General features: G+C 51.2%; 3 protein-coding genes across 3 annotated transcripts; 1 reads left to right on the top strand and 2 right to left on the bottom strand.

The window, feature by feature from the left end:
• Window positions 1-1,546: 1,546 nt before the first annotated feature.
• LOC113598145 (cancer/testis antigen 1-like) lies at window positions 1,547-2,827 on the bottom strand. Its single transcript, XM_027055351.2, has 3 exons — window positions 2,532-2,827; window positions 2,062-2,190; window positions 1,547-1,846 (listed from the first exon to the last, which is right to left on the bottom strand). Exons 1-3 carry the CDS (start codon window positions 2,825-2,827, stop codon window positions 1,708-1,710), a joined length of 564 nt encoding a protein of 187 aa, XP_026911152.2. The 3' UTR covers window positions 1,547-1,707.
• Window positions 2,828-3,469: 642 nt separating this feature from the next.
• LOC128313770 (sodium- and chloride-dependent creatine transporter 1-like) lies at window positions 3,470-7,165 on the top strand. The gene is made up of 9 exons (XM_053213941.1): window positions 3,470-3,758; window positions 4,617-4,751; window positions 4,838-4,941; window positions 5,030-5,154; window positions 5,753-5,865; window positions 5,977-6,141; window positions 6,218-6,320; window positions 6,413-6,513; window positions 6,602-7,165. Exons 1-9 carry the CDS (start codon window positions 3,471-3,473, stop codon window positions 7,043-7,045), a joined length of 1,578 nt encoding a protein of 525 aa, XP_053069916.1. The 5' UTR covers window position 3,470; the 3' UTR covers window positions 7,046-7,165.
• A 9,560-nt stretch (window positions 7,166-16,725) lies between these two features.
• On the bottom strand, window positions 16,726-17,688 carry LOC106987596 (olfactory receptor 10V1-like). The gene has a single exon (XM_015085889.1). The coding sequence runs from the start codon at window positions 17,686-17,688 to the stop codon at window positions 16,726-16,728; it is 963 nt and encodes a 320-aa protein (XP_014941375.1).
• Between the last annotated feature and the right edge of the window lie 3,698 nt (window positions 17,689-21,386).

Below are 21,386 nucleotides of genomic sequence, written 5' to 3'. Positions count from 1 at the left end.
TGTACAGTTCCTACAAGATCGTGAACTCAATAACCTGAAAACTCCATCACCACTGAAACTAGGGTTGTGTGTATTTAAACATATCTAGAAATATATTTCAATTTCTTTTATTTCTTTTGAGAGAGCGCGCACACATGCACGTGAGCGGGGGTTGGGGAAGCAGAAAGAAAGAGAGAGAGAGAGAGAGAGAGAGAGAGAGAATCTCAAGATGGCTCCATGCTCAGCACAGGGCCCTATGCAGGGCTCGATGCCAAGAACTGTGAGATCATGACCTGAGCCAAAATCAAGAGTCAGACGCTTCACCAACTGAGCCACCCAGGTGCCCCTGTACAATCTTTTTAAACAAAATATTCATAGTAGTATTATTTATAATAGGTTTTTCTTAACGAAAGAAGAAAACCCCAAATGCTCCAGTATCCCCAGTGCAACAGTCCTCTAATCCACTGATGCCCTAACCTCTCTCTCTCTCTCATCTCGTTCTTGTCCTCATGTTTCTCCCTGCGCCCTTCGAAGGGCAATCCAAGCTGAGCCAATCAAATCTCTCTGTCGGCCGGTCTGTCTGTCTTCCTCTGTCTCTGTCTGTCCCTTCTCCCACACCAATCCCAACTTTCTCTACTGTATCCTTCAGGCCGTTTCCTCAGAGAGGCCATCCCAGATCACCTAGCCCAAATTTGCTGGAGAAACAAATGTGCAAGAAGAAATGAAGATGCAGGTTTAGACCCTGGTGAAGACGACATTTCAATTCAGCGGAGACATATGGATTAGTCAATAAATGACATTGAGACACCTGAGGAACCTTGGGGGGAAGGGGACAAAATTAGACCAATGTCATCTTTCACACCACAATAAATTCCTTGTGTGTTAACATCTCAAAGTACTAGAAGATGGCATGAGGGACAAATTTTATAATTTTACAGTGGGGATGGCTTTCCCTTGGACATAAACTACAAAAATCATAATGACAAAAATGTACCACTTGCATACATTAAAAAAAAAAAAGAGGTTAGAGAGGGAGGGAGCCAAAACATAAGAGATTCTTAAAAACTGAGAACAAACTGAGGGTTGATGGGGGGGAGGGTGGGTGATGGGTATTGAGGAGGGCCCCTGTCGGGATGAGCCCTGGGTGTTGTATGGAAACCAATTTGACAATAAACTTCATATTTAAATACAAGAAAAAGTTAAAAACCCTCCAGTACGGAAAAGAACTATAAACAAGAATTCAGTGAAGCAATGAGGAAGGAAAGTATTTTCAATTACTTTGGCCAAGATTTGGTATCTCTTGTATATAAAGAGCATTCACCAATCAATAAGTAAAATATGACTATTCCAATTGAAAAATTAATCAACGAGGGCCGCCTGGGTGGCTCAGTCAGTTAAGCACCTGAGTCGGTTTCGGCTCAGGTCATGATCTCACGGTTGGTGGGTTCAAGCACTGCGTCGGGCTCTGCACTCACAGCGCAGGAACTGCTTGGGTTCTCTCTCTCTCTCTCTCTCTCTCTCTGCCCTCTCCCCTTGCTCTGACACAGTAGCTGAAAATACACTCAGATGCGGAAAAATAGTTTTATTTTCTGCTGTAAGAACGCCCCTCCTCCAGCAATAGGGAAAAACAAGGCCCAAAGTCCAATACAAACAATTAGACCCCCGTAATAAAGCGGCAACCAGCATCGGAATGGACGCCCTAGGGAAGGAAGGGACGCTAGGTTACAATTAGCCCCTTTTGCCTGGCTCCGGCAATCTGAAAAACGGGGGCAGGAAGCGCTGCATGGTCCAAACCAACAGGGAAAGCTGGTCAAGACAGGAGGCGATGGAAACCTGGAGTTGGCCAGGGTCTTCGGCAGTCAGTTGGCTAAAAGTGAGGGAAAAAGAAAATCCAAATGAAATGTCATCACTCTTGCCCCTATCTCTCTGCCCCCCACCTCAGGTGGCCGCAGGCTCAGGGTGCCACACCTACCTCTTTGGACCTAACCTTTGGTGTCTCCAATTCACTATTAGAACGGCCCTCAGGAGATAGGCCCTAGCGACCTGACACCACCCCCCACGAGGGACCCGTTTGGAACTAACATAATTAGGACGTTGCCGAATACCGTGAACTCCTTCCGAACTGCCCCGACCTGGGGCTGGCCCTGTGTCGCCAGACACTGGTGGGCCACCTGTGCCTCCGTGGGTGACGGGAAAGGCATGGTGACGTAGCTGGTAGCCATTCGGTTAAGGCATCATCGAAAACCGATCGCGTCGCTGCCTCAGGCGTCCTGACCACTCCGAGGCCTGCTTTCCCCACGGCCACTCTCCCCCCTCTCCATCCTCTCAGGTCCGCTCCCCTCCTTCCTGGTCCATCAGGCCGCCTCTCCCCGCCACCCCTCCCGGCCACCCCTGGCCCATCCGCCCCCCGGGCCGGTCCCTCTGGTGCCCCGGTCCCCCCCTCCCCTCCTTGCCCTGGACCCCCAGGCTGAACCCCCTCCCCTCCGCTCCCCGCCCCGTCGCCTCCTCTGGGCCCATCGCCCCGGCCACCCGCCACTCGGCCAAGAGGATACAACTGCAGCGGCTGGCTCCCCGGCCCTCCGGCTGTGGGCCCGCCGTGCCCACCGGGTCCCGGCAAAGGGTGTCTGCCAAGCCCTGGCACGGCAGCTGCGCCCGGGACGGGAGCACATGGCGCCTGCGCGACCCGCGGGGCCGCACCGGCCGCGGCACACTCCTTTCCCTCACCACCTCCGCCGCCGCCGGGGCCCTCGTGGCCTCCGGGGCCATCTGGGACACCGGGGTCTCCCGGGCCACGCTGACCCTCGGGACCGCCGGCCCCACCGCCTGCGCCTCCATCTGTGGCCTCCATGGTTCCCCGGCCTGGACTTCAGCTGAACCGCCGAGGGAACGAACGAACGAACGAACGAACTAACGAGGCTCCCTCGGGAAGCGGGTGACGTCACCTGCGCTCCCCGCGCACGTGCACAAACCGGCCCGAGGCTAATGCCCAGAATCCCCTCCTGTAGGCCACTGGCACGTGACTGTTTCCGGCCCGGCCCGCCCCTCCCCCCAAGCGTGTGTCTGCGCAGGCGCCAGCCGGGCGCACGTGCGAGCAGCCGGCTGACCGCCGCCCGCCCGGGTCCCGGGCATCGAGGCGTGGGCCGCGCTCAGGCGCTTCTGGGCAGCACCGTGCCTGTCCCTGTCCGTGGGCTCCCCGTACGGCTCGGGTCTGCGTGTGCCGGGACCCGTCCCCGGGGGCGGGGGGTGGGGGGGGCCGACGCGGGATGCCGAGCAGGGGCCACTCCCAGGCCCTGCCTGTCCTCAGGGAGCACGCCCGGCGCGGCCCCTAGGGGAGCTGGAAGGGACGGGCCTGGCTCCCTCACCATTTCTCGGTCCCGGGCGCCGTCAGTCCCCCAGTGCCTGCCAGCCTGGGGGAGGGTACACCGCCGAGGGCGCGACCGGCCTCCGGCCGGGGGCTCACGGGCTGCCGGACTCCCGCCTCCCACACCGCAATGGCTGCGGGCTTGGGCCGGGGGCCCGGGGGCCCAGGGGGGCCCAGCTGGACCCGAGGGCAGCGGCACGGGGGAGCACCGCCCCGGCGACAGCTCCCCGGTCGCTTTGCCCTCTGCTGCGGCAGCCCTGACGGGCTGTCCCTCCCCCAGGAACAAAGTCTTGCGGCTCTCGGGGGTGGGGGGCTGGACGTGCCAGGGGCCCTCAACTGGGAGGTGACCCTGTGTCTGCCGGCCTGCTGGGTGCTGGCCTACTTCTGTGTCTGCAAGGGGGTCAAGTCAACAGGAAAGGTACAGCTGGAGGCGGGCGGGTCGGGGTGGGTGATGATGGCAGGGGTGGGGGCAGCATGGCCGGTGGGGAGAAGGGGTGTCTCCGCCGGGGGGGGGGGGGGGCCGGGGCACCCCGCCACGCGAGGTGACCGGGCCAGGGCCTGAGGCGGGGGCAGGTCCTTGAACCCAGCCCGGTGGATTTCCCACGCGTGCCCGGGTAGTCCTCCGCAACCTCCAAACTCCAGCCCAGCCGCCTCCCGTCCTGAGGGGACAGGCCCAGGCGACCGCCAGCTGAACTTGCCTGTGTCGGGCAACCCCGCCCCAGTTTCCCTCTCTTCCTCACTCACTACTTCCTCACTCTCTGCTTTGCGGCCAGCCTGGGGGGACCCGGCCCGTGGCCCTCCCTTGCCTACCTGTCCTGCTCTGCTGAGGGTGGGACGGAGGCAGAGGTCTTCGCGGTCACCTCGCTGTCGCCTCTGTCTCCGGCCGGCCCAGTCCACTCCCGTCCTGCCCAGGACCCTGCCTCTGTGCAGAGAACCACAGGAGGCATGGGACCTGCCTCCAGGCCGATGTCCTGCTCCCCACCCGGGGAAGGTCCTGCCTCCGCCCTCCCTCTCTACAGCTGACCTGTCCTTGCGGGGACGGCCGATGGCCAGCTGAGCACCCCGCTTCCTTCGGGAGGAGCCCAGGCTCTGAGGAGTAGAAGGGGGTGCTGCAGGCTGGCCTCCCGCTTGACCTCGGAGCGGACCGTACCACAGTGGGGGGAGTGTGGTCCGCCTGCCCCCCTGCTGAGGCTTGGAGCCCCTAAGTGGGGAGGCAGGGCCGCAGGGCCCCTTCTGAGCAGGTCCCCCCCGTCCCCTCCCCCCCCCCCCGCCCCAGATCGTGTACTTTACGGCTACCTTCCCCTGCGTGGTCCTCGTCGTGCTGTTGGTGCGGGGAGTGCTGCTGCCCGGCGCCCTGGATGGCATCATCTACTATCTCAAGCCTGACTGGTCGAAGCTGGGGTCCCCTCAGGTGAGGGGGTGGTGGGCTGGACGGGACAAGGGGCGGGCCAGGCCGGCAGGGCCCTTCACCTCCTCCCCGCCCTGGTCTATCTCCAGGTGTGGATAGATGCCGGGACCCAGATTTTCTTTTCTTACGCCATCGGCCTGGGCGCCCTCACGGCGCTGGGCAGCTACAACCGCTTCAACAACAACTGCTACAAGTAGGTGCCGCAGGCCGCCCCCCGCCCCCGACGCGCGTCCGCGGGCAGCAGGTGGCCTGACCAGTCCCCGCGGCCCCTCTGCCCCCAGGGACGCCATCATCCTGGCCCTCATCAACAGCGGGACCAGCATTTTCGCTGGCTTCGTGGTCTTCTCCATCCTGGGCTTCATGGCCACAGAGCAGGGCGTGCACATCTCCAAGGTGGCGGAATCAGGTGAGGACCCCGACCCCTCCGCCCGGCCTTCCGTCCTAACAGACCCCATCCGCGAACACACGTGCACACAGACGTTCTGGGAAACGAGAGACAGATTCACTTTGCTTGTCCCGTCACTCGGGGCCGAGGGAGGCCTGCCGAGCAGCTGCGAGGCACAGCTGTTCCCGTCGGCCCCGAGCCGGAGCCTCGCGGGCCGGGCCACGGGGGGGCCTCGAGATCTGGTCCTTCCGTCCGTGCATCCCTCCCCGGGGCCCTGGGCTGAGCCCCTCACATTCGGCCGAGTGTTGCAGAGGGAGAGGAGGGGCTTTCCGGGGTGAACGGTGACCGGTGACCACAAGGGCAGCCGGCCGGCAAGACCTGGGGCCTAAGCCAGACACCCCGCTCTCGCGGGCTCAGCCCCGCCCCCTCCCCCGCAACACCTTGACTCAAGGGGAGGGGAAAGGCCCCCAGCCACCGCACGCCCCGGCATCATGCCATGCCTCAGTTTGGCAGCTCAGGGAAGGGGAGAAGGGGAGGGCGGCGTGCAGTGACGAGGCCGGACGGAACGGAACACGGGCGCGAGACACAGGTGTCAAGACCCTGCCGCTTCCCCCTTCAGGGCCCGGCCTGGCCTTCATCGCCTACCCCCGGGCCGTCACGCTGATGCCTGTGGCCCCCCTCTGGGCTGCCGTGTTTTTCTTCATGCTGGTGCTGCTCGGCCTGGACAGCCAGGTTTGCGGGGGGGGGGGGGGGGGGCGGAGCGGGGGGGGGGACAGGACGGAGGGTGCCGGGAGGGTGGGGGAGGCCCCGGGGCCAGGGGGGACGGCTGGCAGGTGGCCGCAGGGGCGTGGCCTGAGTGCCCGGCCACGGTTTGTAGGTGTGGAAGGCTTCATCACCGGCCTGCTCGACCTCCTCCCGGCCTCCTACTACTTCCGTTTCCAAAGGGAGATCTCCGTGGCCCTCTGCTGCGCCCTCTGCTTTGTCATCGACCTCTCCATGGTGACTGATGTGAGTGGGGGCGGGGTGGGGGCCGCCCCAGGCCTCCCGCTGCCTGCCACCTTCCCTGACCCGGCTCCGTCCCCAGGGCGGGATGTACGTCTTCCAGCTGTTTGACTACTACTCGGCCAGCGGCACGACCCTGCTGTGGCAGGCCTTCTGGGAGTGCGTGGTGGTCGCCTGGGTGTACGGTAGGTCCGGGCCCCGGGGCGAGCTGGGGGTGCGGGCCGGAGCAGGGGTGGTGGGGTGTCGGGCTCCAGCCCTCCCGCCTCGCTCGCCCCAGGAGCCGACCGCTTCATGGACAACGTCGCCTGCATGATCGGGTACCGCCCCTGCCCCTGGATGAAATGGTGCTGGTCCTTCTTCACCCCGCTGGTCTGCATGGTAAGGGCCGGGGGAGGCCCGAGCCGGGGGAGGGGTGCCGAGGGCCCGCCGCTGGCTGAGCGCGTGGCGGGGGGGTTCTCACCCGCAGGGCATCTTTATCTTCAACGTGGTGTACTACAAGCCGCTCGTCTACAACAACACCTACGTGTACCCGTGGTGGGGCGAGGTCATGGGCTGGGGCTTCGCGCTCTCCTCCATGCTGTGTGTGCCCCTCCACCTCCTGGGCTGCCTCCTCAGGGCCAAGGGGACCGTGGCTGAGGTCGGTCCCCTGCACCCCCTCTTCCCTGCACGACTCCCTCCTTCCCTCCCTCCCTCCCTCCCTCTCACCCACCGGATCAAGGCGTTTCCTCCCAAGTGCCCCTTCTCCCACCCACTACTAGGATGTAGCATCACGCTAGGAGTCTCTGGGCCAGAAGTCTCTGGGCCGGCCCACAGGGGGGTGGATGGAAGGAACGCTGAGCCTCCAGGTCCCGAGGTCATGGCAGGGGGAGGAGAGAGAGGTCTGTCCCTAGCCCCTGCCCCGTTTCCCTAGGACAGAGTGTGGGGTGTGGTCAGTGCCTGTGGGAGGGGCCCCGGACCCCCACCCGCGGCAGGTGGTGGGAAAACTCCAAACTCCTGCGCAGCCGACTTCAGTCCTGAGGGGACACGCCCAGGTGGCAGCCAGCTGCCCCTTGCCTGTGTCGGGCATCCCTGCCCCAGTTTCTCTTCTATCAGGGTACAGAGACACCTGTAAGAACACTCGTGCAGGGAAAGGTGGCTCACTAGAGGAAGGTTGGAATAGAGGACGTGGAGTCAAGCTGCAGAATCCAGCACAGATCTTCCCCATGGCTACTTGGCACCAAAAACACTCGTCTCGTAAGACGTCACAGTAGCTCACGCTTCCTGTGTTCCAGGCTCTCTCTCAAGTGCTTTGTATACATCAACCCGGTATGTCAGTTTTCCCGCAAGCATGATAGCAGCCACGGTCTCCTCCTGCCGTGTTGCCACTGTCCTTCAAAACGTGAGCGCATGCTCGCTCTCCACGGCTGCAGAGACTCAAAGCCTGTCCATCTCTGGATGGTGCTAATTGCATCTTTACTCCATCCGTAAAATCGTGTGGATAGCCTGTAATCCGTGGGCTAAATTATTAAGTTCACCTCCACCAATTTAGCTGGAATAAAATAGTAGAGGGAACATGGGGCAAGGAGGAAATTAGCTGATCCAAATGAAAAGATGGGCAAAGTGACAAAGAAATCAAACAGGCCTAAGGGTTACAGTCCTCACTTCTACATTAGACGTGAGGCTCGCATTGGCACTTTTTGTTTCTTTTATCTGCTGTCCTTTCCCTCCCCGTTCCCTTTGCCCTCGGCCAACATCCCAGCTCATGAGGATGGGGTGACCCAAGCCTTCTTTCCCAAGCGGGCTGAGCCCTTGCTGGGCCATAAGGACTCACTGCCATCTTCCGCTGAACTTTACCTTCCCACGTAGCGGTACCAGGAGATGCCCCCGCCCCCCAAATTCTGTGGGTCTCCGGCACACTTCTCCCCAACCCCAATGTAGGGCAGCGGCTCTCTCTCCTCTGGATCACCAGGATACCTCTCCCCAGCCAATGCAATAACCCCTCTGGCTTGTTGGTGCAAGAGCACAAGGAGCCCCAAATGGCCAGGGAAATGCTGCAAAGTCAGTTTAGTGCAGCCTTTTTGTGGAGACTGTGACGGTGAATGAGACTTTGGTATGTCCAGGGACAGCATTACCGGCAAAACCATGTCAGCAGGGAGGGCAGGTACATATGTAGACAGACTATTCCAGGAAGGAAAACTTGTTGCCCCCTGCATGAGGGAGGGGGTCCGATGTAGTCAACATTTCAGCAGATCGCCTGGGTGATCTCTCTCAAGAATGACACCATATATGGGCCTCTGTTTTTGGTAGATGGGGCATGGAGCAGTAATAATACCCAGATCAGTCTTGCCGAGGTGAAGGCCATGTTGTTCAGCCCGTGAATAACGGCCATTTCTGTCCCCATGGCTCCTTTTATCATGAGCCCACTGAGTCGGAATCGGGGCAACGGGGGGAGGGAGTGCCCGGTTGGCTCAGTCGGTTAAGCGGCCATCTCTTGATTTCAGCTCGGGTCATGATCTCACAGTGCGGCTCGTGGGTCCAAGCTGCACGTCGGGCTCTGTGCTCACTGCATGGAGTTGGCTTCAGATCCTCTGTCTCCCTCTTTCTGACCCTCTCCCGCTCGCACACTGTCTCTCAAAAATAAATAAGTGTTAAAAAAGAGAACCGGGGTCCCTGGGGAAAGAAGCTGACTGCCATGCACAGAAGGGGTCGTCTTATCTACCTGATTACCAAAAGCCCCCTCTGTACTGGGTACACCTTGGTGAACATGCACAAGGAATGAATGTTTCCTCACGATGTGGACCCATTCTTGGAAGTCCATTCATATACCTCTTCCCCGGCCTGCCTTGCTATCAATCCTCCATCAAATGCTTCCAGGTCTGAAACACAACCCCTGGAAGGGACAGGGCTGAGGTACAATGGCGGCCAGCTGGGAGGGTTGTGGGGGTGGTACAACGGCTTTCTGACAATCAGTTATTCACCTTCGTCGTTAAACAAGTCATCCTTTCCCTACTGATCTTCAACATCAACTTCACTATGTAATTATTGCCCATATGCGTTGGAGACATTTTCTAGACTTTCTCTCAAGCCCATTGTTGTGTCTCAATATGCCCATACCTGCACCACACTCCCCTTTGAAAAGAATATGACAGGGGAACCTGGGTGGTTCGATGAGTTAAGCGTCTGACTTGGTTCCGGCTCAGGTCGTGATCTCACGGTTCGTGAGATCGAGCCCTGAGTTGGGCTCTGCGCTGACAGTACAGAGCCTGCTTAGGATTCTCTCTCCCTCTCTCTGCCTCTCCTCTGCTCACTCGCTCTCTCGCTCTTTCTCTCTCTCTCTCTCTCTCAAAATAAATAAGACTTAAAAAAAGAAAAAGAATATTTACAGAAAAAAAATTCATGAATGTCAATTGTAGGATTGTAACAGAACAATGTTTACTTTATTGAGCCTACATCAAATGCACCTGAACCAGAGCTCCTGCCATCCCAAGACCAACAAGAACCTCCTGTACCTTTCCAGGCCAGTCAGTGTCACCCCCTACCCCCCCCCTCCACACACTGTGCCAGGCAAGCTTAGTAACTGCTTAAAATGCCACAAAAGGACGAGACTATGTCAAGGCACATAGAGTAGGGTGTTGCGTATACAAGAAGAGCATAAACATTAAAAGCAAATCCTCTGGTGTCTTGAATTTCCTTTTTTTTTTCACTTTAAAAGTTATGAGATTGGTAATGGGGGGTTAACTGCCTTAGAGACAAAAAAATCGCTATTAAAACCAACCTTTTCAACAGAATAACCATTATTGCCATCCTTGACTCCTTGTCATTTCCTTTATCATCTTCGTCTTCTTTCTGTTCCTCTTTTTCTCACTTTTTCAGCCTTTACAGCCCCATTTTATTTTCTTACCTCAGGTCTCTGTTAGCCACATACCCCAGAATATCCATTCTGTATTTTTCTCCATCTGAACAACCTTATCATCTACTCATTTCTCCCCGTTTCTTTGTGGCATCTCCCGTGGAAAGGGCGGGATATTCCCCTTGAGTAGAATGCGATGCTCAGAACAAAATAAGGAAATGGACAAAGGGCTCCCGGATGAATTTAGATCCTTAGGTGGTTTTCTATTTAGGGGGAAATGAGCTGTGTCTGCCTCTGCCATGTCTTGCCCTTAGCAGAGCGTTTGGAGTAGGAGGTGCAAGCATATAGATGAAGCTTCTGATGCTCCTCCCGGCACCATGTGGACTCTCAGTTTTATTCCTTTGGTCTATATGTGTCCCCATATGCCAATACCACACTGCTTTGATTGCCGTTGCTTTGTAATAAGTTTTGGAATCAGCAAGGGTGTGTCCTCCCATCTTATTCCTTTTTTTCAAAATTGTTTTGATTCATCATGTCCCTTTGCAATTCCACGTGAATGCAAAGATCGACATTTCTCTTTCTGAGAAAGAAAGAAAGCAAGCCGTTGCAATTTTTATAGGTACTGCCTTGCATCTTTAGATCACTTTGGGTAGTACTGCCATCTGCCAAGACCATTCAGTGGGGAAAGAGTAGTCTCTTCAACAAGTGGTGCTGGGACAACTGGGTATCCACATGTAAAAGAATGAAGTTGGACCCCTGCCAGACACCATATGCAAAAATTGACTCAAAATGAATCAACAACCTAAATGGGATGTCTTTCATTTATTTAGGTCTTCTTTAATTTCTTTCAGCAATGTTTTATAGTTTTCACGTATGATCCTCACTTACCCTTCCTTGGTTAAATTTATTTCTAAGTATTTTATCCCTTTTGATACTATTGTCGGGGGAATTATTTTCCTCTTTTCATCTTCAGATTGTTCATTGCTGGTGTACCGAAAAACAACTGATCTCTGCGTGTTGGTCTTGTAACCTGAAACTTTCCATAATTCATTTATTAGCTCTAGCAGTTTTTTGTGGATTCCTTGAGGCTTTCTATATATAAGATCGGGCCCTCTGCAAATAGAGATAGTTTTACTTTTTTGATGCCTTTTACCTCTTTTTCTTGCCTGACTGCTCTGGATGGAACTTGTAGTACAACATTGAAAATCACTGTTGAAAGTCGGCATCCTTTCTTGTACCTGATCTTAGAGTAAAAGCTTTCAGTCTTTCACCACTGAGTATGATGTTAGCTGTGGGTTTTTCATAAATCCCCTTTATCATGTCTTGGAAGTTCCCTTATATTCTTAGGGTTGTTTTTTTTTTTTTTTTGTAAATGTCTTCATTATGAAACGTTGTTAGATTTTGTCAAAAACTTTGTCTACGCCAATTAAGATGATTGGGATTTTTTCCCCTTTGTTTTATTGATTCCCTGGTAGATTTCACATATGGAACCACCCTTGCATTCCTAGAACAAATCTTACTTGGTGATTCTGTCTGTGTAATTCTTTTAATATGTTGCTGGATTCAGTTTGCTAGTATTGTGCTGAGGGTTTTTGCATCTGTATTCATAAGGGATATTGACTTGTAGTTTGTTTGTTTGTTTGTTTGTTTGTTTGTTTGTTTCGTGGTGTCTCTACTTAGCTTTGGTATCAGGGTAATGTCAGCCTCATAGAATGAGTTAAGAGCCGTTCCCTCCTCTTCTGTTTTTTGAGTTTGAGGAGGATCAATGTTCATTATTCTTTAAGTGTTTGGTAGAATTCTCCAGTGAGGCTACCTGGTCACGTATTTTTATTTGATGGGTATTTTTTTTATTATTGGTTCAATCTCTTATTATAGGTCTGTTCATATTATCTTACCCACATTTCCATGAGGTTTGCTCCTTCACTTCTTTCAAGTCTTTGCTCAAGTGTCTACTCCTCAACAAGGATGTTCCTGGCTACTGTCACTAAAATGAACCCCCACCCCTATCTCCTGTCTCTCTTCCATGCTCCTTTTCCCTTAGTAATCATTGCCATCTAACATACTATTTATTCACCGTATGTATTGTCTGCTGCTTTTGCAGGACTGTAAGCTCCATGAGGTGGAAATTTCTGCCTGGATTGTTCACCACTGCAGGCCTAGTGCCTAGCAATAGTGGACATTCGGTTAATATTTGTGGAATAAATGCATGAATAATCAGGATAGCTGGAGCTCAGTGAGAGAACAGTTCCTAGATGAGAAAGAGGTGGGCCACAGTAATGAATATGGATTTTAGCTTCAAGTGCAATGGAAGGCATAGGAAGGCATCAAGAAAGGCAGTAAAATTATCTAATTTATGTTTCAAGATCAATCTGGAAACTGTATTTGAGGGGGACTGTGGTGAATTCAGAAACCAGTAACTTTAGTGTCAATAGCTTTCAGGAGAGAGATGATGATGGCTTGAACTAGTATTTCAGCAGTGGAAAAGGGGAAAAGTTGATGAATTCAAGAAATACTTTGAATGTAAGTGAGACAGTGCTGGTAAATGGAAGTGTGTGACCACACCCACGCTTGCGCTGTGTTTTTCTGTATTATACCAATTGCTTATAAGGAGAAAGCATTTGTGTATTATACACACAATAAGATAAATAAGAAATAGCAGAAGAAAGTTTAGATGAGCTTTATTCGCTTTCTGAATGGGGAAGACTTCTCTAAGCCTACCAACAATGGAATAATAATAACAGCCACAATTATTGGGTGATTAGTCTGTGTTCTAAGCATGAAATATGAATGATCTCATCTCATTCTGAAAGACACCAACATTTTCATTGTGGTTGTTTTTAGTACGTGAAATAATTGATTGTTATTTTCTTCTCCAAACTTGCCCATATTTTCTTTATTTTCTACAGTGAGCATGGATTACCTTGGTAAGCAGAACACAAATTAAGAAAGTTACTCAGTAATTGTTGTTCAGCAAAACTTCTAATTAGTTCCCAAGTGAACTACTTTGTTGAAGTTTTAGTAGTTTTGTTCAATTCTTTGGAGGCCAATCTTTCCTTTGAAAGTGCTTCTAATTGGCACCTTTTCTTGATGCAATTAGGAGGGTTGTGATGAATTCCCTGAAGTCACCAGATCTCAGGCCCAGGCTAACCACCTCGGGGCCAGTGCACACAGACTTTGAGCCATTCCAAAAAGCATCCTTTGTAAATTGCACACATAATGCTCATCCTACTTGGAAAGTTATTCTCCAGGGCACAAGTGATAGCTTGGTTCATCAGCATTTCATCAATATTACATGAAGAAATATGTTGCTTTTCTACCTCTTCCAGGCACTCCCATATACAATCCCATATGTCTGTGAATACAAAAACCATGCACGCACAGCCAGATACTCAGGAGGGCTCAGCACTTCACAGCCCTCTTCTCTCTAGTGCCGGTGCTGGCCTGGCCACCTCTGCTGTGTAGCAGTCACAGCATTCATGTTTCTGAATCATAGAAGACTTGCTTGGAATGTAGTAAATATATTTAAAAAGACAGTAGGCACAATCTGTGATGACTATGGGTAAGAGGTGGCAGGGCCAGGGCGTACACATTCAAAGAAAGTGGTGATTAAATCAACATTGATCTCTTTGCCAGTTGCCAGATACTCAACATTTTTCTTGAATTCCTGGGCTTCAAGTCAGTATAGCCACATAAACTAGGCACATAAACTCCTGTAGGTGCCTGTAACCCAACTAGCCTCCAACCAGCCTCACTATATTTCCCCTGCTCTCCAAAGTCTTCTGTCTCCTTTTCCTGTCTTGATGACAGGTGTTCCCACAGCCACTCATGCTCTCATCTTATGCACCCCCATCAATCCCTGTAAGTGTATCATAGCCACCCTTCCCAGGCCACCTTAGGCCAAGTGTGCATTGTCTCTCACCATACAGATTCCATGGCTCCTTCCCTCTGGGAACACCACCACCCCCCAGACCACTGAGGTGTGTAGGGTCATTTCGCCCCTGACCACTCCCTGCCCCACACCCTGTGGTCTCAGATGTGTCCCTCCTCCCTAGGATACTGTGTGCTGCCTGGAGTGGTGGGACTTCCTGTCTTTGCCCCTCTGCCCCCAGGCTGCATGTGCGTGTGCGTGTGAGTGTGTGTGTGTGTGTGTGTGTGTGTATTGTGTGCATGCGCACAGCTGCCTGGGTTGGCGCAGTCACTTCTTTCTTTCACACATAACAAGGCCATGGTGGACGGGAACATGAGGCTGTACTGCTGTCAGCGACATTATCATTACACTTGCCTTCAATGGAAACAGGACCAAGGCAGTAATCAAAATGGGTCGTGGACTAAATGGTATTTGAGCTGTGCCTTCAAGGAAGAATGGAGGTTAGATACATGGCAAAGATGTGAGAGAGCATTCAAAGCAAGGGGACTGCTTGGGCAATGGAGACTCATCAGTTCCTTTACCTTTTAAAACTCTTTATTATGGAAGTTACACATTACACACAGGAGAGAGAATAGTATTAAAAAAACCCCCACCTTCCCTTCACCCAGCTCTAACACTTGTCAACATTTCACTAGTTTATTTTGAGAGTAGGGAAAGATTTTTGGGGAGAGAGATGTGGGAGTTAATGTTTCTTGAAGTGATAGAAGAAGAAGCACCCACCCAAACTTGTCCAAATAAAGGGGTGACCACACAGCTTTTTATAAGGGCATTGCAGGTCCCTGAGGTCCAGGGCCCAGGTGGGATTGGAGCGGGTGACATCAGCCACAGTCTCTCCCCCTCTCAGGAGCCACATGGGTTTCATTTAGCATTGTGGTAATGTGGAGGGGCCCAGTACTGCTTAAGATGTGGCTAATCCTTGCTACCATGAATTTGGCACTCTGTAGCCCACGGGCTGGTCTAAGCATCGCTTTTCATGCCTGTCCCTTGCAATCCTCACCACAATCTCAGGAGGTGTGGAATAGTATCGCTTCATTTGATAGCAACATGGACTCCTCTCTCAGCATAACACTGATAGCCCTGGACTATCTATCCCCAGGAATTTGCTGGTCTGTAAGCTCCTGGGAAGAGCCTTTAGTGGATTCTTCTGTGTTGTCAACATCTTCCCTCAGTGACTTCCAGTCACACTGACCAAAGAGCAAGTTGGTCCAGGCACTAGAAACATGATCCACATGGTTCCTGCCCTTCAAGTTCTGTTGCTCTCATTGAGGAGTGCCCCTCTGGTGGCTCTGAGGGTCTTTTTGTGGTAGAAGATGGGGTAATCACCTAGGCATGATAAGCAAAGTGGTCAGAGCTGTTAACTGAGGAGAGCAGGCAAGGGTGGAAATAACTGATGCTCATGATGCTTTTCTGTGCATCAGTTAAGAATGCTTTATGGGCTTAAAGTATAAGGAAATGTATTGTTGACTGAACATGAAGTCTAGAGGGAGGTGGTGATGATGTTGGTTTAGTTGTCCAATGAAGGGTCATCAGGGTCCTAGGCCCCCTCCTTCCTGACCTTTTTAACAGCATGTGGGTGTTCATAGATTTCATGGTGGGACTAGTCACTTCTTCCTATGAATGGTTTGTAACCACTGCATTAAAACAAGTTGTTTTGGTGCCTAATCCCACAGGCTAATTTGTGAGCTCCTTGAGGGCATAGACAATGTCTTATGCTTTTCTGTACCCCAAGTCCCATGCCCAGTGCCTGGTACATACAAGGTGCTCATTCATTCATTCATTCATTCAAGAATTATTCCTAAGTGTTGTGATGGAGGGGAACACAGGGATCTATGGCATTTATCTCAGCGTGTGGTGTGGAAGTAGCACCAGTAAACACTTTTTTGGGGATTATTACACCTGACCTGAGTCCCTGAATCACAGAGGCCTCAGCTCAGCAAAATATTGAAGGCTTTAATTCTGTTAGCATCTGGGGTCTGAAGATATTCCTATACCAAAGCTCATGGGGGTTCACAGTTCAATTACTTCTTGTTGAACACCTATGATGTACCAGGTTTTGGAGTGACAGAAATTAATCATAATTCTTGCCTTCAAGGAGTCTAAGACTGGTCAGGGAAACAGACAAACCACTTCAGTACTACGTGATGAGTAAGCATGCGGGGCCAAAGAGGAGGGGCACCTACCTAAGCCTGGCAGGTTGGGTTAGAGGAGAGGCAGTGTGCACAGGCTGCCAGGAATAAGTGGCATTGAAGGGTGAGAAGGAGTCAGCTGGCCCAGAGGCCAGAAGGGGGGCAGATTGTAAAATGCCTTAGTGAGGGTGCAAAATGTCATGAAGATGGGGCACATTACAGGCCTCCGGTGGTGCTGCTGATCCAGGTGATCTCCAGGTTATTTTCTGATGTGGGATTCAACTTCAGGGTTGGCTCTGCCTTTCTACTGTTTTACTTTACGTAGTTTGGAGTTGGGAGCTCCTTGTGTTTTTGTTACTGCTAGCTCTTTGGCCAGAGAAGTGGTTGCTTTAATGTTTTGTTTGGGTCAGGTCATGACCTTCTTTCCATCAGTGTCTTTGTCTCTTACAGTGCTCCAGATGATAGATGCAATTGTCCATGAAGGAACAGTGAAACATCCACAAATACCCCAGAACTTCCACATTTTGGAAAGCCTTAGGATTCATTCTATCTCTCTGAACACAAGAAAGGGGGCAGTAAGGTCCAGGTGCACAGAACCATGAAGCAGCCCTCAGAGAGAGGAGTGGAGCCACAAGGTGTGCTGTGGGATGACCATCTGGATTCTTGAAAGGGGTCCAAGTTAGTTCTGGCAGACCCCATCTTTCCCTTCACCTTGCATTGGGTTGGTGCTTCATCTGGTTATAGCTCTTCAGAAGTCTCCTGAGGGCACCCTTAACTTCCTTGTTCCTCAGGCTATAGATCATAGGGTAGAGCATCGGAGTTACATTGGTGTAGATTAAGGACACAACTTTGTCCTGTTCTGGGGTGTAGCATGACTTGGGGCGAATGTAGATGAATATTGCACAGCCATAGTGCAGAACAGAGACCAGCAGGTGCCCAGCACAGGTGGAGAAGGCTTTGCTCCTTCCCTCAGCTGAGTGGATTCTGAGGATGGCAGCAATAATGAATGCATAGGAGAGCAGAATCAGCAAGAAGGGAATCAACAGGATGAGCATGCAGACGAAGAAGACTGCAACCTCATTGGCTCTTGTGTCTGAGCAGGCCAGAAATAGCACAGCAGGGATGTCACAGAAAAAATGATTGATCTCATGGGACTGACAAAAGGGCAGTAGGAATATCAGTGTAGTAAGGGCGAGTGAGAGTGCAAAGCCGCTGATGCATGCCAGAGTCAGCATCTGCAGACAGACGGCCCGGGTGATGATGATTGTGTAGCGCAGGGGGTTGCAGATGGCCACAAAACGATCATAGGCCATCATGGCCAGGAGGAAACACTCTGCGCCACCGAGGGCGATGAAGAGGTGCATTTGCAAGGCACAGCCCAGGAAGGACATCCGCTGGCTCCTGGACAGGAAATTGGCCAGCATGTTAGGGACAATCACCAATATATAGCAAATTTCAATGGTGGACAGATTGCGAAGGAAGAAATACATGGGGGTCTGGAGGCAGGAGTCAACGAGGGTGATGAGCACAATAGTTGTGTGCCCTGCTAGGGTGACAAGATGCATGATTAGAAAGAGTCCAAAAAAGAAGATTTGCAGTTCACCCAGGTCCCCAAAACCCAAGATAATAAACTCAGAGCTTAAGGTGTGGTTTTTCTGAAACTGGGCCATGTTACATTCTCCTTTGTAGAATTCCTGGCTTGAAAAAGGCAGTTTTCTAGCAATTCTCCAAGTTGTGGGAGACCCTAGGGCTCTTTCTAGAGATGGGAGTGTAGCTGGCTCTGCAGGACCTCCACCTCCCTTTGCTGGGCTTGGCCCTTGTCTTCATTCTGTTACCTTTTTTTGAATTCTGCCCTCTGCTCACTGAGAATGAACTGTTCACTGTGAGGTCACTTTAGTTCACCTGTTGAGTTATAAAAAATGAACTGGAATGAGTAAAGTCTATATATGGACTTGTTTTTCATAGACCTTAAAGATAGTCTTTCTTTTACATTTTGAACAGTTGTCTTTGAGTGGGATGAAGGGGCTGAGCTTGATGTTATTAAATAGGTTTAAACAGAGGCGGGCCCTGCAGGGTCATTGATTGTGTAGGGAATTCTTGTAGGATGTAAGGTCCGGAGAGTTGATTTTAAAGACAGTTTTGGGGGTGCATGGGTGTCTCAGTTGGTTAGGCATCCGACTTCAGCTCAGGTAGTGATCTCACGGTGTGTGGGTTCAAGCCCTGTGTCAGACTCTGTGCTGACAGCTCAGAGCCTGGGGCCTGCTTTGGATTTTGTGTCTCACTCTCTCTCTGCCCGTCCCCCACTTGGGCTCTGTCTCTGTCTCTCAAAAATAAATAAATGTTAAAAAAAAATTTAATTAAAAAAAATACACTTTTGACTGTGTGCATAGGCTGTATTGCCCCTCCTTTACTACCTCCCCCAAAGTCACAGGATTCCTGGGAATACCAGGAGAGGAAGGAGTGGAACAAGCAGTAGTTGTTGCCTCTTCTCTTTCAGTGGTCCTTGGTCCCAGGGAGGCCCTGGCTTATGTGTCACCTCCTTCCACATACCTCCCTTGACCCTTGGACTGAGTTAGTACTTCACTTAGGTTCCCACTCTGGGCTTCCACAACTATGTTATTTATCACTGACTTCTGTGATTTTTTTATGATCTCTCTGTCTAACCCAGCAACCTATGAGCTCCATGGTAGTAAGCTCCATGGTGTCTTATTCAGCCTCTAAAACAGTTGGTCACACATATTGGGAGTATCAATACATATTTCTTGAATAAATGCTTGTTGGTCATTTCTGCATTCTTCACAGTTAATACAGGGTTAGGCACTGAGTAGGTGATTAACATAGGCTTGAAGGAAGGGTTCAGTGAAGTATTGGGGATGGCTGAGGCTATGATCACCCAGGGAGGGTGTAGAGTGAGAGGAACAGAGGGCAAAGTGTGGGTCCTGTACAGGGTGGCAGTGAAACAGAAAGAGCTAAGAGAGAGTTGTGGTGAGAATGACAACTCTCAGGACAATGGGAGTTTGAGTGCCTGGCGGGGGTGGGGGGAAGACAATAGCTTTGGCTGGTCTGCGTCCAGAGTGCAGGAGAGAGGGGATAAGACCCAGCAGCCTCCTGGACTTTGGGGAACATGTTTGCTTCTTTCTTCACTTGGCAGGAGTCAAATACAAGTAAGAAACCTTGTGTTTAGCCTTAGATTTCTTCCTGTGCCTCCTTCCATCACAGCAGAAGACAGAACAAGATTTCTAAAGATTCTAGAGATATAACAAATCTAGAATCAGTGGGAGTTAAGGGTCCCCAGGGAGTGGAGTTGTCACCTAAAGGACAGATGGTCACTTAGGTATGTACCATGTCTACTGGGGCCACTGAGATTCAAAGTGGGTTCAGTGAAACCCGAAAAACCATTCCGATGAGAGCTTTGCTTGGCTTAGACAATGGTTGATTCCAGTATGGCAGCCACTTGCATGTTACACTATTATTTTGGTTTTTATTGACCTAAATGGCATGTGGAGTCTTAGAGTTGGATGGGTCCCTAAAGGGCAACTTGACCACTCTGCACTTCAGAGTACATGGTCATGAAGTCTTTTTCCCTGGATGACCCATGCCCCGCTCCTACCCCCACCATCAACCCTGACTAGAAATGACAGTAAGTTCCCACCCGCAGTCCCCTGCCCTGGCAAAGCACACAGTCCAGCCTGGCTTCCTTGCTCTGCTGCCTCCCTGCTCTCAGCCTCCCTGGAGCCCATCTGTCCCTTGATAACTGTGGGTGAGAGTGCATTTCCTGGTTCATGTTAATCTTCCTTGGGCTAGGACCCTTGGCTTTAGCTTTGTCACACCAAATCATTTCCACTCTTTTCCCCCAAGGCAGTGCTGCAGAAATATTGGGTTGCTTTATTTGGGCCTTAAACCTTGAAAATACTGAAAAACACACAAATGAAAGTAAAAGTCATACATAATCCTAACATTTAAAAAGTGAGAAGTGGAAGTCAGTGTAATAATTTCTGTTCCTTCAGTCCTACTCCCACTTTCCCAGAGAGAGCCACTCTTAGCAGTGAGGCTCATTTCCTTTCCTGCTTCGTCCTATGTGTATAAACAGACACTTCACACACATGTGCACTCATACACATGTACACACACATACACAAAACAAACATAGACACACATGTATACACATACACACTCACCTACACACTCACACATAAACACAAACACATACATGCAGGCACACACATACAGACACACAATGCACATACATATGTGCATGCATACATTAACACACACATGCACACACACATATACACATATTCACACATTCACACACATATATACATAAACATTCACCACACTCACACATTAAAAAGCTTAAATGGGGGAGCACCTGGGTGGCTCAGTGACTTGGGTGTTGGACTCTTGATTTCAGTTCAGGTCATGATCTCATGGTTCATGGGTTCTAGCCCCATGTTGGGCTCTGCACTGACAGCTTGGAGCCTGCTTGCAATTCTCTCTCTCTCTCTCTCTCTCTCTCTCTCTCTCTCTCTCTCTCTCTCCCTCTCCTTCTCTCTCTGCCTCGCCTTCACTCACACGCATGTGCATGCACTTGCTCTCTCAAAATAAATAAATAAACATTAAAAAAAACTTAAATGGGGGACACTTGGGTGGCTCAGTCAGTTGAGCGTCTGACTCTTGATTTGGGCTCAGATAGTGGGATCATGGGATCAAGCCCCACATGGGGCTCTGTGCTGAGTTAAGATTCTCTCTCTCCCTCTGCCCCTATTCCCCGCTTGCTCTCTCTCTTCTCTCAAAAAAAAAATTCTAAGTGGGATAATAGTATATAAACCTACTGCCCTTAATGTTTTCACCTAATAACATGTCTGGGACAAGTTTTCAGTGAATGCACATTGCTTTACTTCATTCTTTTTAACTGCTGCCTTTTACAGTATGGATGCACTATAATGTAATTAATTGTAATTAAATAATAATAACACATGATAACAAATATAATCTGTAAACAAAACTAAATAATCTGTAAACAAAACTAAATAAAACATAAAATAAATGATAAATTAATTAGTGTTTTATTACTTCTGCATCAAAGTGGTCTCCACCTGTTTCTTATCACACTTCATGGTACAAAGCACAACCGCACATGGAGTGGGAAGCAGCTGCTGTGCTCTACAGCTAGTGTGTCCTTCCTGCCGCTCTCCCATGCCCTGTGAACAGCCTTGGTGTTACCTGGGAAGGGCAGGTCAGTGCATGGAGCGGAAATCCTGGAGAAGCCCTGTCAGACATTCTTCTGCTATCGCTTGCTGTTGGTGAGGAGGCTTGAGAAGGAGGAACAGAGCTTCTTCAGGGGAGAAATGGCAGGGACAAGTGG

The sequence above is a fragment of the Acinonyx jubatus genome, unplaced genomic scaffold (genome assembly GCF_027475565.1).
Source record: "Acinonyx jubatus isolate Ajub_Pintada_27869175 unplaced genomic scaffold, VMU_Ajub_asm_v1.0 scaffold_29, whole genome shotgun sequence".
In the NCBI taxonomy this organism is placed as follows: Eukaryota; Metazoa; Chordata; class Mammalia; order Carnivora; family Felidae; genus Acinonyx; species Acinonyx jubatus.
The sequence above is the reverse complement of the archived record's forward strand: the minus strand, read 5'-3'. Positions and strand labels throughout refer to the sequence as shown.